At 33.5% G+C, this 16,052-nt stretch overlaps 1 protein-coding gene across 1 annotated transcript; it reads left to right on the forward strand.

Annotated features, from left to right (window-relative positions):
• Window positions 1–1,395: 1,395 nt before the first annotated feature.
• Window positions 1,396–15,563, forward strand: LOC110874294 (putative clathrin assembly protein At5g57200). Its single transcript, XM_022123058.2, has 14 exons — window positions 1,396–1,485; window positions 1,592–1,661; window positions 2,070–2,167; window positions 11,982–12,120; window positions 12,204–12,325; window positions 12,681–12,773; window positions 12,988–13,104; window positions 13,197–13,262; window positions 13,347–13,427; window positions 13,515–13,595; window positions 13,682–13,873; window positions 14,240–14,315; window positions 14,402–14,514; window positions 15,162–15,563. The coding sequence occupies exons 1-14, from the start codon at window positions 1,396–1,398 to the stop codon at window positions 15,561–15,563; spliced, it is 1,740 nt and encodes a 579-aa protein (XP_021978750.1).
• The last annotated feature ends 489 nt before the right edge of the window (window positions 15,564–16,052 follow it).

Genomic DNA, 16,052 nt, shown 5'->3' on the forward strand with positions numbered 1-16,052 from the left:
TTTTGTTGAGTATAGGCCTATACGCAGCGTATATGTCTCCTCAATATCAGCTCTCGACACCAATCAGGCACTGATTTTGATGGGGTCTTATACGTTGCGTATAGGCCTATACGCAGCAAAAGTGTGCATTTAGTTTGGCCTGGGTGTGTGGATAGATCTACCCTTAATAATTAGCTAGTTACATCAATTGGTCTTGCATGCCAATGTGGGGCTAGTTCACTTTATAGAGGCACATAGATCTTAAAGAGAAGGTTTCATGTTCAAAATTGTGCAAATGGTAACATTCAAAAAAATCATCAATTGGTCTTCCTATAGTATGCAATTACTCACAGGTGATATTAACTATACGATACCCTATGTGATTGATTGTAAGGGTATGCGGGACGTTTGGCGGGTACTACCTTTGGTGCGGGTAGTTCGGCAACACTGCCACCGCACCCTCGGTTTGGCAAATCGACTTGTAGGACCCGGTTATGATAGTTTCAAAATTAAAGATGGATGATTAGGTGGCATGCGTAGGAGCTTAATTTTTCAGCATATGATTCGAATACTCTTAATGATCTATCCCGCACTAACCCCAAATCATTTAGATCCAACGTGTACTCAATTAACAAATATAGAAAAAAGTATCAACTTTCAAACCCCAATTGGATACCCATAAAACTAAATAATCAATTAGAGTCTTCTATTCAGAAGGGATGACGTATCCTTATGTAAAAAAAAATTGAAAATTTGCTAATCTAAGGGACTGTTTGGCAATATCTGAATGATTAAGTGCTAAACTAATAAGAGGTCTGAATCATTAAGTGCTGAACTAGTAAGAGATAAGTGCTGAACTAGTAAGAGATCTGAACCAATTAAGAGCCTGTATAATGCTTAACCGTTCAGAGGCAAATGTTTGACCAATTCAGATTAGAGCTCTTAACCATTCATACACTGTATAATTCTTAAACATTCAGAGGTAAATGTCTGAACCATTCAGACATCTGCTCGTGAAACAAACAGTCTGAACCATTAAGTGCTGAACCAATAAGAGGTCTGAACCATTAAGAGTCTCATTAAGAGGTAAACAAACAGCCCGTGTCTGTCTAAGTCGTTTTACAAAAAGCATTACAAAACTCGCGATACTGTAAAGGCTCGATATTACAATAAAAAATATAAGAATAAATTATTATCAAATCAACATTATAATAGATCTAATTTTTTTTTTATCTAATCAGAAATTAGGGTGGCATATATAGGTGGAATCAAACCAGAAGACCAAGAAAATAGGAAGAACAACAAAACACCGTTTTCCAAATATTAAGCTTTGTGTTCGGATCTGTGTTCTATGTTCATAGATCAATTAATTAATATACAAATTCATGAAGGAAAAATAAAAGCGCTTGCAGGTTGATGGGTGCATTTGAAAGCTTCAGAAAAGCCTATGGAGCTCTAAAGGACTCCACCAAGGTAGGGCTTGCAAAGGTCAATAGCGAATTCAAGGTATGTTTTAATGCTAATATAATTTATTAATTACTGACTTTTCGTTATTCGATTTCAGTAATTATACGTTTTTTTTCATTTCTGTGGTAACATGATTCAATCGAAGCATTTGGACGTCGCCATTGTTAAAGCAACGAATCACGTCGAACGTCCACCAAAGGATCGCCATGTTAAAAGTGAGTTTCATATGCGTGCGGGTCCTAATCCTGATATACTTATGTGTAGGCAAATTGGATTTTAATAACCAAGACTTGGATAATCATCAAACTGGATTTTACTAATAATACTACTTGCATGTCGAATTTTCACTCCCGTTGCTAAGTGCAATCTTACTTTCATAATCATCATAGATTACGATTATGTAATCGCCATTTCTTTCGGCCATGAAAGTGAAAGTTATAAGTGACACTGATTAAATTATAAGTAATGTGTCAGAGTTTACAATTTTTAAAATCCAATTTACCTAGTGGCAGAATGTCACTTCAATATCAAGATGAACCATTAGTTTCACAATTACTGAAGCTTGACCTTGATATTATGCTCTAGATCTGATTTGGGTGTGGATATTTTGTTTCTGATTGTAGAGATCATTTCTGCAACATCCGCAGTTGTTCCACGAGCAGACGTTGCATACTGCATTCACGCTCTATATAAAAGATTATTAAAGACGAAAAACTGGATCGTAAAGTCTTCTTCTTTACTATCTTTATTATGATTTATAGGACTATCTTTATTATGATTTATTTCCTATATTAAAATTAGTAATGTTAAGCCTTAAGGTCTTTTAGTAAATACTAAAATCATTTACTTTTGTCACTACAAGAAAAGAGACCTTTAGTGACGAAAATGAAAAATAAAATGGTATCTATCTTTGCAGACGAAAATTTGTTGCTACACATATTTCCCTAGAGCCGGATAATTTCCCTACATCCCACCAAATCTGTAGCGCCTAAGTTTCGTCGCTACAGTGTCCGAAAAACGATCTTTTTTGAAAACCTTGTAGCGACCAAGTTTCGTCGCTGTACGTTGAACTTTTTTGACGACATCATTTCATGGCTACAAAATATATCATTTCAGTTGAGAGACATATGTGTATGTGTGTACACACACTAAAATCAAAATCAAATCAAGAATCATAGGTGGTGTAATGATTGTGTATCGTATCATACTGTTATTACAATTTCTAGAAGGTTATTCATATTGGTACACCCTCCCACTCTATCTCTATACATTAATCAATACATATACATATAGATAGAGATAGTGGGAAAGGGTGTACCAATACCATGCCCTTTCTAGAATCGTAGTTGTTACGATATGTTCCAATATTAAGACTTGGTCAAAGCTTAACTAGGAATGTTATTGACCCCTATCATGACACTGTACAATTATGTTATCCTTTTGAACCCATATCTTAGGATCTATAGCCATCTGGGTAGTTTTCCGACAATTGCTCCACTATGAATATTTGGCTTTTAGTAGATATATCCGCTACCTGGAGTTTGGTAGGAATGAATTCAGTATGAAGGCGCCCTGATGAGACTAACTCACGTACAAAGTGGTAATCGATGACAATGTGCTTTGCTCTCTTGTGTGATACCGGGTTTTGACTTAGAGAATAAGACACTCTTGTTGTTGCTTCAAAGTGTGGGTCAACCTGGTGGTAAAGCATGTAATTCCCATAACAGATGAGTTAGCCTTATGATTTTAGCAGTGTTGGACATGGCTCTATATTCGGATTCACAACTTGAACCTGAGACGTTCGGTTGTTTCTTTGCATTCCAAGAGACTAAGTTACCGCCTAAGTAAATAGAGTACCCATAGGTGGAACGCCAAGTTTCAATACATCTTGCCCAATCCGCATCCGAATAAACTACTAGAACTGTTTGAGAGGACGGTCAAATATGACACTGTACGATAATGTTCCTTTTACATAACCTGGGATCCGTTTGACGAGTTGAAATTGAGAAGTGGTTGGATTTTGAAGGTGTTGGCTAGCTTGGTTGACAACCTACCAGGGATTTGGTCCAATGACGGTGAGCTATTGTAGAGCACCCACGAGAGAATGAATGATAAAATGTAGGGTCATGAAAAGAGGAGCCGTCGGAGGTGAATGTATCATATGTATCGAGTGGTGTAGCAACGAGGTTGCCATCAAGAAGACCTGCTCGAGATAATATGTCATAGGCATATTTTGTTTGGCTAAGAAAAAGACCCGTTGGAGTATGGACGACTTAAAGTTCCAAGATCTTTTAATTTAAACTTCTTATTTAGTCGACTTGTAAAGTCTTAGATGACGTTTTGATTGTTTCTGGTCATCAACATAAACAAGGAGATAAATTAAATGGTATTTTGGTTATAGATAAAAAGAGATGGATTGGCTCTACTACATTGAAAACCAAGAGTAACGAGGAACTTACTTGAACGTTAAAACCTAGCATGTAGTGCTTGTTTGAGACCATATAAGGTTCGTTTTAATTTGCACCCATGATTTAGGAAGTTTGATTTGATAAAGCCCGGTGGTTGCTCCGTGTATATAGTTTCGGTTAGATGGTCATTTAAGAATGCATTGTTGACGTCCAGTTGATGTAGCATCCACTTGTGAATTGTTGCAAGAGTAAGCTCTACACGTATTGTAGAAGCTTTAACAACAAGGATAAAGGTATGAGAAAAATCAAGTCCTGGAATTTGTGTGAACCCTTGGGCTGCAAACCGAGTTTTATAACAGTCAAGGAAGCCATCGACTTTATACTTATTTAGAGCCTACAATGTTGGAATATGTATGTCATTAAACAAGTTCCCAAGTGTAATTATTACGAAGAGCGGTAAGTTCTTCATTCATAGCCGTTACCCACTTAGGATTTTTAGAGGCACTTTTGAAACCTTTAGGAGTTTGTTAACGAGTAGGGCATGTTGATTATATCTTTAAACATGGGTTAAAATAAAGAACCCTAATCATGTTTATTCAATCATAACGTAAATATAGATGCCAAGTTAGAGATACTTACTTGTAGGGATGATTATCTTTGAGGATAAAGATGAAGTCATGATTCCCGTTATGGTACCTTGTGTTGATGGATCACACTAGAGAGAATTGATCATGGTGTTCTTCTTGAGAGTTTTGATCACCATTTATCACCAATATATAAAGATCAATAAATAATGATCATGAATGGTGATCCGTTATAAAACTCTATGTTTTCTCTATTAATGGTACCTAAAGGGAAATCATAATTGCCCCTTAATACTAATCAATAATTACAATTACTACCATCAAGTAATTGTCGGGGACTAGTTATGTCATATTGGTAATGTTACCAAATGATCCTTAAGGCCACATCAACGGGTTATTTCTAACATTCTCCCACTTGGCCGAGTGATCATTTGTGATAAGTATAAGTAAGTTTGGCCAAGTTAAAACATTAATCAATGTTTCAAATTGAAATTGCAACAGAAAAATACAGTCATTGAGTTACTGTCAACTCAAGACCCCCATTAATCATGTTACAACCCCAAATCAAAACATACGTAAATTTAAGACCAAAATGACTGAGGTAAGCCCTTTGAAATTAATTTGTATAATTATTGTCTATACGTCATCAGGTGCACATACGTATTTATAGACAAACAAATTTAAACAATTGAGGAAATTTAATAATAACTAATCATTCATATGTACGATATGCTATTATGTAAGGCCTTAAGTAAAACCCGTCTTTATTATGAGCTCTTAAAAAGACTTTGGGTGTAGACCTTAGTTATCGGATCCGCAAGCATATCATGAATGTAAATGTATTCGATACAAATAATTAGTTTCCTCTTCTTGTTCATAAACGAACAATAATTTTGTATCGAAGTTTAATGCAGCACCTCTCGAACTGTTACTGTTCGAGGAAATAAGGTAGCTGACTTTTCACAGTAAGTCTTCAATATAGTATTTATATGGAGTTAATAAGTTTATGAGTCTACTGATAAAATTTCAACAACATTTATTGACAATTGCGTTGTTAATTAACAACATATTATGTCATTTTGATTTAGGTTGTTGTTAACAGTTTCTTATGACTCCTCCATGAGATAAATTTGTCTGCAAACATGGATTACCCCAAATTGACTTTTAGGTTCTTTTGAATATTACAAAATCAAGGTAAGAATAATCAACCTCTTCTTTATAGTCTTTCTCGTTTCTTAAAGATATCGTAAGATGCTTCACAATAATCTAGAGTGGTCTAATGTTCATAAATGTGAGCAATATCTAAACGAGTATAGACTTGAACCTTCGTAAGGCTTCTAATTAACGAAGCATAAGGAAGTAATATCATTTATCATTTTATCTTCTAAATGAGAGCTATATTGTTTGTTACACATGTAAGAGCCCTCTTTAGAGTAAAGCTTATGGGACGAAACTAATGTCCTGTTAAGTCTACCTCGGTATATTTTGATATCTCTCGCGTAAGTGATATTTACGAGATTCATTATATCAAAAAATGTGTGAGAAATTATTTGACTTGTGTAACATATACTTATCCAAAAAAATGCTATCTATATAAGGACAAGTTTACATTAGTTACTCCCACTCATCTTGAGGGGTACATAAATCCACTTAATTCTTGATGAAAAATGCATTAAGATTTCATCACATTTTGATGTTTGCCTTAAACCCATACATGGAATTAATTGACTCACAAAGTAAGTGTTCTTGACCTTTAGTTTAGAACTTTCAGGTTGTTTTATAAACATGTAAGTCTTTGTTTACGGAAAGTTGTTTTAATGTTTATATAATGTAGCTCTAGATGATTATAAGCCACTAGAACAACAATGATCCTCAAAGAAACATTTTGTAAGAAAGGTAAGATGATTCTTTGATAAATAATTTTCTTCTAAGCATAATCTTTAACAATCAATCATACTTTTAGCGTCTTAACGTTTGCATTCAGATTTTGTTTAGTGATGAACACCCTTAGGTAATTCAACCAAATCTCAAACGTTAAAATCAAAATTGCTAATAACAATTCTAATTCCATTTAGAAAATTAATTGATGCTAATGGTTTAATTAGAGGAAGTAGGACCAGTAAACTTTCCAATATCCATTTCAACTTAAGTCAAGGAGGATACATAATCATCAAAGTTAAACCTTGATGACCTCCGTAGTTGATTATTGGGTTGTATTATGAGTTTCAGTTTTATGGATTAACTCTTGATTAAGCTGCTATCACTTTCAAGATTCTAAGTGTGTAAGAGTTGGTGCAGTATGGTGTGCAAGAGGTGTAATCGGAGTAAAATTTAATAGGTCTCTTCCCCCCGCCTCTTGCACTTCTGGCAAGTCCTGATAAGGACTTTTACAGCTTCCACTGACTTAGAAATCTTTAACAATTTAGCATGTTTATGGTCAACATTAAAAGACCAATAAATTCTAATAAAGAAACAAATTAATGAATTTACTTCTTGTAGTTTCTTTGTTTGAGGATTACAAGTTTGGCAAGAAATCTGAGTGTGCCCACGTCTAAGCAACAATGAAACTTTTGTTAAAGTAGTAGTATATTCTTAAAGATAAAAGTTGTGAAGGAGCAGTGTCTTGTACAGGAGGTACAAATTGAGGTAACAACAAGTTTTCACTCCCCTACCTCTTGCAACTCTCGCAAATTAAGATTAAGACATTTAATGCTCCCACTAACCTTTTGGATCTATAGGAATGCTAAAAGATAAGTTTCAATGATGTACGTGCTGTGGGAACATGTCATATATGTTAGACTTGATTTCCTTAATGTCCAGATGTTATAAAAATTTTGAGGGACATATTTAGAAGGAATCATAGTATATATGAATTAATTTCTTTAATAAATTGATCCATATGAGACATATTAGATATAAGTAAAATATTATTTGAAATGATAGATGACTTATGTCTAAATATTCCATTTTGGGATAAGTTCCATGAAATATAATTTCTGATGGAACTTGATTTATTCCCTTAGCCATTTAAATATTAAGACTTTTAACACACGCTCGTAAGACACTAAAAATGAGATTTGATAATATTTCATCCTTCATTAACCTGGTCCAAATTTCAGATGCAATTTGGTCTTAATGGATGAAGTGTGTAGATCTCATTTTTCTTTTGTTAAATTTTCATTTTCATGATAACAAAAGGTTGTGAAAAGGTGTAACATCATCTAGTTCTATCTTATAAGATTTCTATCCAGATTGAAATGACAAATAATATGAGAGTTTAAGGTAAGAGTGACTTTGTTTTAAACATGCAAACCTCACAACTGTCATAATGTAGCTTTTATATTGATACTAAATTCTGAATAATCTACAGAATATATAAGGTATCATAAAGCCCAATTATAAAACAGTTTATTATGGTTCTTATATTCTTAACATAAAATTTTGCCACTAATTCTCATACTAATTATTTGTTTTTTCTGGTAAGTAAACGTATAGAACTAGACTCAACCCGTCATGTGTTAATTGGAATATTATCATTAGCAGACTCAAATATCATAAATATCTAACTACTTATCTTAGCCAGCTGTCTCATTGAATTATGGATAGTCCATGCTCATGCCTAGTTAATGGAAAAAATTTGAAGTGGGACTTTCCTTTGAAGAAACTTATAGCTGGAAGTAGTACTTGACACTATCTTTGAATCTTAAAAGTATCATCCTTTTAGGTTTAGTGGTGGTGAGATGAACAACATCTAATTTTCCCATCTCATGTATTCATTTTCCTGTACATATGTTGCTAATCAACACACTCATTTTCCTTTGGTACTCTTGAGTGGTATAGTTGATTCTTAATGCAACTTATGGTATTGGTGGAAAAGTTATATGTAATGCATCAGAAAGGTGTACTGTTTTCCATGTGTAAACCTTTAAGTAATGGTTCATGGTATTGTACATCATGATGTATTCACATATACCACTAACTTTATAGTAAGAAACTAGAGTAATGCATGCTTTTTAGGAGTTATTTTGATTCTTCCAAAGAAAACAGATTAGTCTTGAGAAAATTTAGAATCTGGAACAGCTCCCATGATAGCAATAATGAAATGAGTTCTTGATTATCATAAGAGATATAATGGTTGACTTATCCCACTAGTCATGCTCTAGTTTTCTTTTGAAATACTTTTATCAGAAAAGAGCAGTAGCATTATCATATCTTAAGAAATAATCAACAATCCAACAAGAGATAATTTTGTAGAAACTCTTTCGTAAGCAAAACATTTTAGGTTTTGAAATTAGAGTGGATAAAATAGATGAGATACAAACCTAAGAAGAAAATTGGAGTGATTTACATTATGGGGTAATCAAGTAAAGCAGACACAAATTATTATGTTGAAGATATAGTCTGCTACAACACCAAAATAACAGATTAACTTAAGGTTCTACCTGAATTTTGGCTTCGCTTTGGCTTTGACCAAAATTCAGACATTATGAACGTACATAAATAACAGATTGTCTTGATGTTCTATATAAATTTGGCTTCGCTTTGGCTTTGACCAAAATTTATGCATTATGAACATACATAATAGACTGACTTATTGTTCTACATGAACTTTGGCTTTGCTTTGGCTTTGACCAAATTTCATGTATTATGAATATAAATAAAAACAAACCAACTTAATGTTCTGCCTGAATTTTGGCTTCGCTTTGGCTTTGACCAAAATTCACGCACTATGAACGGTATAAAATAATAAACCTCGGCTTAATGTTCTACCTAAATTTTGGCTTCGCTTTGGCTTTAACCAAAATTCAGCATTATGAACGATATAAATAATAGACCGTCTTTAGTGTTCTACATGAACTCAGGCTTCGCTTTGGCTTTGACCAAAATTCACATATTATGAACACACATAAATATAGACTGTCTCAATGTTCTACATGAACTCTGGCTTCGCTTTGGCTTTGACCAAAATTCATGTATTATGAACACACATAAATAATAAAGTAAAGCACATAAATATAACATAACACCTTTGGGCCAGAAATGAAATATTTATGTAAATTAGGCTGATAATTTATTATGTGCATCATCAAACAATTCGTTGTTGGTTTCATTATCCAACAATACACATAATCACATAAAATGGTATAAATTAAAGTTGGGCCATTCGCAAAATAAGAATCTCACATAAGAGTTGCATATAAAGGGCTTTCAGTGTACAAACATTTAGGCACAAAATCAACTATTCAGTTCATGGATTATATTCTAGAATTTCTATAATCAATTCATTAATTGCAATCATTAAATTCAAATATTAATTCATGAGGACTTTGTAACCGATTAATTTAAGAATGCATGAATACATAATCAAGTGCATTGAAAAATTATTAATTATAAGTTCATCCTCATTGCAAAAGATTTTAAATTGCATTACTTTCATTAATCCAATATTACATAAAACTCTCATGTCAAATCAATGGAATTAGTTGTAAAATAACTCAAATAAAACATTCATGAATACATAATCAAATTTGTAACTGATGGAACCTATACTTGATTACATAATCATCTATCATGACTTAAAAAATAAAATTCATATCATCAACCAAATATTGTGTTGATTATTTAATACACAATTTCATGAATTTAAAATACAGTATGGTGTCATTTTGCATGAAACAATTCTTGACTAAATTATTGCAAAATATGACAACCAATGCTATATCATTATTTGATGCCCATAGTAAAGGCAAAACAACTATCCATAATATCAAATTGATGATTAGACGTTTCAACATTAAGTTGATCATTGATGGTCATTTATGGAAAAATAATAATCAAGTTGAATAAATGATAAGATTAATTAAGTTTGGGTCATGGAAAATAATTTTGATTCATGGTAATGAGTAATAAATTGAAAAGGAATTGAGTTTTAAATCACTGTTGATTTTATCAACCAAAGAAGATAACAAACGACAACAATGTCAACCATAGTATTTCCATTGTGTACTTTTGAATCCCATGATTGGATTTTATTAAATACATTCTTCAATTTCATACCCTTATTCATAAAAAATGATTCAACAATTATTTTGAAGAAACTAATCATCAAATCACATGATTGAATAGATATAATCGACATTGCTCTGATACCACATGTTGATTATATCTTTAAACATGGGTTAAAATAAAGAACCCTAATCATGTTTATTCAATCATAACGTAAATATAGATGCCAAGTTAGAGATACTTACTTGTAGGGATGATTATCTTTGAGGATAAAGATGAAGTCATGATTCCCGTTATGGTACCTTGTGTTGATGGATCACACTAGAGAGAATTGATCATGGTGTTCTTCTTGAGAGTTTTGATCACCATTTATCACCAATATATAAAGATCAATAAATAATGATCATGAATGGTGATCCGTTATAAAACTCTATGTTTTCTCTATTAATGGTACCTAAAGGGAAATCATAATTGCCCCTTAATACTAATCAATAATTACAATTACTACCATCAAGTAATTGTCGGGGACTAGTTATGTCATATTGGTAATGTTACCAAATGATCCTTAAGGCCACATCAACGGGTTATTTCTAACAGGGCATGCTGGAGATGATTAGAAAAATGGGAGGTGAGGTCGGCATGGTGCTTCAGTTTGAAGATACCGGATTTAGAGCGGGTGGTCATAGTTTGAGATGAAGGGATGATGCTGTTGTTTTGAGATTGTACAATTGAGGTGTTATTTGATGAGGTGTTGTGTGAAATGTCTCGTGAGGGTACGGGATCGAGTGAGTGAGTAATGTGAGTTGGTTCGCGATGGGTGGGACGTGGGTGGGTTTGTTGTGGGGCCGTGAGATTTTGGACGTGATGAAGATTTGTTGGGATTGAGGTAGGCTAACTAGAAGATGCATGGTGCATGTAACACATGGTGATGTGTGAAGGGAAATTGACTTTTTGGATATGTGGATGGATGAAATAGTGGTGTTGTGAGTGAGGGAATTGTGTCATCAAAATTTGAGAAAATAATAGATGCTTTGTTGGGTTATATAAGATCTGCTGATGATAAAAGCTAAAACTCAAAGGATCCATCATCCTTATCATCTTTGGCTGAATAGGTTAAAATATAATCTTCAAATCCAACAGTTTTTCTCCCCTTAAAAGCTTCACAAAATACCTTCAAAGAATATGGAGAACAAGTGTTGGTTATCAAAAGAGGTGGTCAACAAGTCAATTGCTAAAACATTTATTTGGAAGCATATAACTTATCATTATTCATAGTTCTATGCTTACACTCCACAATTTCTTCTAATCATCAATTTCAAAAGAAAAAGGTCTACCTGGGAAAAAGAAAGTTGAACAGGATAATTTCAAAATGGAAGCTGAAAACAAAAACCAAAAAGTATATATTATAGATAGGAAAAACTTAAAGAAAGCATAAAGAGATGCAGGTTTTTTATATGTGAACATAGCGTAACTAAAGTATCGATCATATTGTGGTGGAATTTTGTTTTTCTTTTGTTGACACTTCTGATTTATGCAGGTTGCCATAAAGACATTGATAGTATTTCACAGGATATTAAGGGAAGGTGATCCTTCCTTTAGAGAAGAGTTACTAAATTATTCGCAACGAGTACAACTTTTCCAAATCTCGAGTTTTAAAGATGACTCGAGCCCTCTTGGTAGATACGACATGAACCCTTCTTTAGAAATGTTATGTGTTAACAATATTCATGTCTTTTAATACAATGATTGATTGAAAAAGCTTGGGATTGCTCGGCGTGGGTGAGAACGTATGGAATGTTTCTTGAAGAACGACTAGAGTGTTTTAGAATGTTAAAGTACGATATGGAGACAGAGTGTTCGACTAGACGCGCACCAGGCAAGGTGCGACTGGTTTTCTAAGTTATAATGTGTGAATATAAATACACACTAATCTATATATTAAAATCTGTGTTTATACTATATGTCTCCCTCTCTTCTTTATTACTCTTATATTTCTCTTGAGTTCACACATACTCTCACATTCACCCATGTTTTAACTGTGTGCATACACTAACACCCTTTATTACTTTCATTAACCATGTCAATAAATAAAAAATAGTCGCAAAAGGGCTTAACCGCAAAAAGTTTAGCGACAATGATTTGCATAACGAGACACATTCACAATGATTTTTTATATACATGATCAAATGTTGAAACAAATATTTTTCTAAAAATGATTGATTACGGAACTGTGAAGGGCTATAACAGAATTCGGATCATGAATGGCGACGAATTACTAGAACAACTACCGGCAATGCAACAACTTCTTTATCGTCTCATTGGTTGTCAGGTGAATGTTAAATATGTATTCATAGTTTTTAAACTTGCTTTAGGTTTCAATGTAGTTCTTGAAGTGAAATAATTACAGATAAATTTGACAATGGATAATATTTCCATTCATTTTTATCCAGTTGATATGCTTATCTCTTCTGTAAATACAACCTCCTATTTACAGAAGAGATATTTATAAAAAAAAACTAAGGAATCTACTTCTTTTCGTGTAGCCTGAAGGAGCGGCTTACTACAACTATCTTGTGCAATATGCTTTGGCGCTAGTTCTCAAAGAAAGCTTCAAGATCTATTGTTCCATCAATGATGGCATCATAAATCTTGTTGATTTGGTAACACTTTATTAGGAGTTAGTGTATTTTATTCTATTTAATTCAAGTAAATTTTGTTCTTCCAAGAGTTAACCACCCTTAACTTGTTCTAGTTCTTCGACATGCCTAAACATGAAGCTGTAAAAGCTTTGAATATATACAAAAAAGCCGGGAAACAGGTAACATATTCTCCCTTCGGTCCTCCAGATTCTCAACATCCAGACATAATCGAGATATATATACTAATGTTTATTTATTGTTAGGCTGAGTATCTTGCTGAGTTTTATGACTATTGTAGACACTTAGATTTTGCAAGCAACTTTCAATTCCCAATGTTGAGACAGGTACTTAAATGTGTTGATGAACATATAGTCGCATGATGTCTTAGCGGTAACAAGATGTGACCAATGAAATCGTTTGCTATTTTGTAGCCACCTCCTTCGTTTCTTGTCACAATGGAGGAATATATTAGAGAAGCTCCTTCAATGGGTTCGATTCCGCTTAGGAGACTGGTATGGGTAATTCTTTCCAAACTAAAGCATGATCAACCACTTGAAATCGGCTATATTGTTGAAGTTTTTGTTTCAAATGGAATTAGGAGTATGAGAAAATCAAAGAAGAAGAAAGTGAAGATTCTAACTCTAAAGAAAATGATAATGAACAAGTTGAAGATAAAGAGGCATTACTAATTGAGTGTAAGCCTAATCCTGAGCCCGAGCCTGAGTTTGAGCCTAAGAAAGACAAAATTCTTCCATTAGTCATATCTCAAACCAATGACAATGATCTACTAGTAAGTTTCATTTTCACATCATTACTTTTTTTTATTGAGCTGTCAATGTAACTACTAGAATAATAAGTATTACCAGAAAATCACTAATGGAAAAATCCAAAAAAAATAATAATAACAATAATTATAATTAACAGGTATTGTTGGATAATTTACCGAAAAATCCCACAAAATAAAATTAAAGAAAAAATTGTTTAACCATTGTCGGAATAACTTAGATGCGTCGTTGTATCTAGTTTAGATGTACCATGAGATATCCAACAAATTGTGCCGTCACTTATACAAATTTTTTTTTAGTGTGTGTACTGCATAGTGTTTGCAGATTCGAGAACGCTAACATGTGTTTCTATAATTGTAACTTGTAACTAGGGCTTAAGTCAATTAGATCCTAAAGCTCTAGAGCGAGAGCAGAATAATACAATGGTCCTTGGTATCCTTCAAAATGGTATGTGCTCATTTCAAGTATAATAATTTATGTTATTCGTACAGTAAGTAAAAGAATCGAACATGATTTGCTTAAATCTTTCGTAGGTAATGATCCGCAATCGTCGTTTACAGACTGGAATGGAAGCAAAACGACATCAGGATGGGAGCTTGCCCTCGTCGAGAAAAACATCAACATTAACAAGTCACAAAGCAAATTGGTTAGTTTTCATCTTATTCTTAGTAAGAAAACTGGTTCGAGTTAAGTGTTCTTTTTAGTGTTGGTAAACATATCGTGTTCATAGATTCACGAGACGAACCTGACACAAACTCGAAACTTTACACGAACCCAAACATCACACATGCATGTATAAGCACATTAACACAAACACGAACACGAGTTGTTAACCTGATAGAGTAATTATTAAATATTTTTTACATATTATTCATGCTTTAAAAATCTGACTTTACCTATTATATTTAATGTTTAAAGCAATTTTGTCTAAACAAGGCCAATTTGTTTTTAAATAATGACATACAATATACACAAATAGTTTATTATATCAAACATATTAAAAAAAAAATAATAATAAACGGGTAAATCGGGTCAACCTGCTAACCCGTCGGGTTGACACAAATACAGCCTGTTTAGCTAAACGGGGTCGTAGGTTCAACCTGAACTTGACCCAAACACGTTTGAACTAAACCCAAACCCACAAGAATCTTGTGTTAGGTTCGTGTCGTGTAAAACTTCACACCCAATTCTTTTATTTAAAGATGTCTTTAAAAACCTAAACTTGCAACTTAATATGATCTAGATATCCAGTGTGTGAAAGACCAAATTATGAATTTTAAGTTCTTGTTTTAGGGTGGTCAAATCGACAAGTTCTTATTAGACAGTTTGTATCAAGATGACGCGGTTAGAAAACATATACAACTACAAAATGCTGGCTACAACACAAGCTATAAATGCAATATGCAATATAATCCTTTTGATCAACAACTACCACAGCTACCCTTACAAGACCCATTCATGATGTCGAACAGAATTGCACCTCCGATGAATGTACAGATGGCGATGTTGCATCAACAACAAATACAACAATCTCACTACCAATATCCGCATTTGTATCAGCAACCGTATAAACAACAGAACATGTTAGTGCTTTGCAATAACCAACATGCTATGGGGACTTCAAATCCGTTTGGAGATGTTTACGAGTATCCTCAAAGTAGTAAAGCATCACATGGAAACCAAGGGTTGGTCTAGAACAACTTTTATTACCTTTTAAGAAAGGCTCAAATAACCATATTTGGGTGGTGAAATGTTTCTCCCCTATCTAATAATGTACTCCTTTTTTAATTGAGGGGTGGTGCCAAATATGGGATTTGAATCAATAACTTTTAGCTTGTTAGGAAGTCATAACCATTTGGACATGACTAGTTCCTGATACTTGGTTTATTATTTATAGGCATTTTTAGAATGCATTATCATGAGGTTAAAACTAATGTAGGTCTTTGTTATTGCATCTCATTTTATAACTGTTTCATTTCGACGACATAGTTTGTGTAAACCTAGTCTAATAGCGAGTTGCTACTAACGATGCAAATTTATCATGATTTAGAAGTTATTAGGCTATTGGGTGTGAGAAGGGGAAGAGAATCGGGGAGCCCATGTGGCACCTATGTGTCACCTTCCCCCAAGGGGAACACCGCCCTCTTCAATCACATTTCAGGGCAATCGGTAAGAATTCCTCGT

Source organism: Helianthus annuus, chromosome 9, assembly GCF_002127325.2.
Source record: "Helianthus annuus cultivar XRQ/B chromosome 9, HanXRQr2.0-SUNRISE, whole genome shotgun sequence".
Lineage (NCBI taxonomy): Eukaryota > Viridiplantae > Streptophyta > Magnoliopsida > Asterales > Asteraceae > Helianthus > Helianthus annuus.

What these genes read in the sequence shown, in the direction of transcription:
- LOC110874294 (XM_022123058.2), top strand. Translation starts at nt 1,396, where the DNA reads ATGGGTGCATTTGAAAGCTTCAGAAAAGCCTATGGAGCTCTAAAGGAC. An exon ending in TCATAAATCTTGTTGATTTG is followed by an intron (nt 13,105 to 13,196) that starts GTAACACTTTAT and finishes AACTTGTTCTAG; the next exon opens with TTCTTCGACATGCCTAAACA. An exon ending in CCTTGGTATCCTTCAAAATG is followed by an intron (nt 14,316 to 14,401) that starts GTATGTGCTCAT and finishes AATCTTTCGTAG; the next exon opens with GTAATGATCCGCAATCGTCG.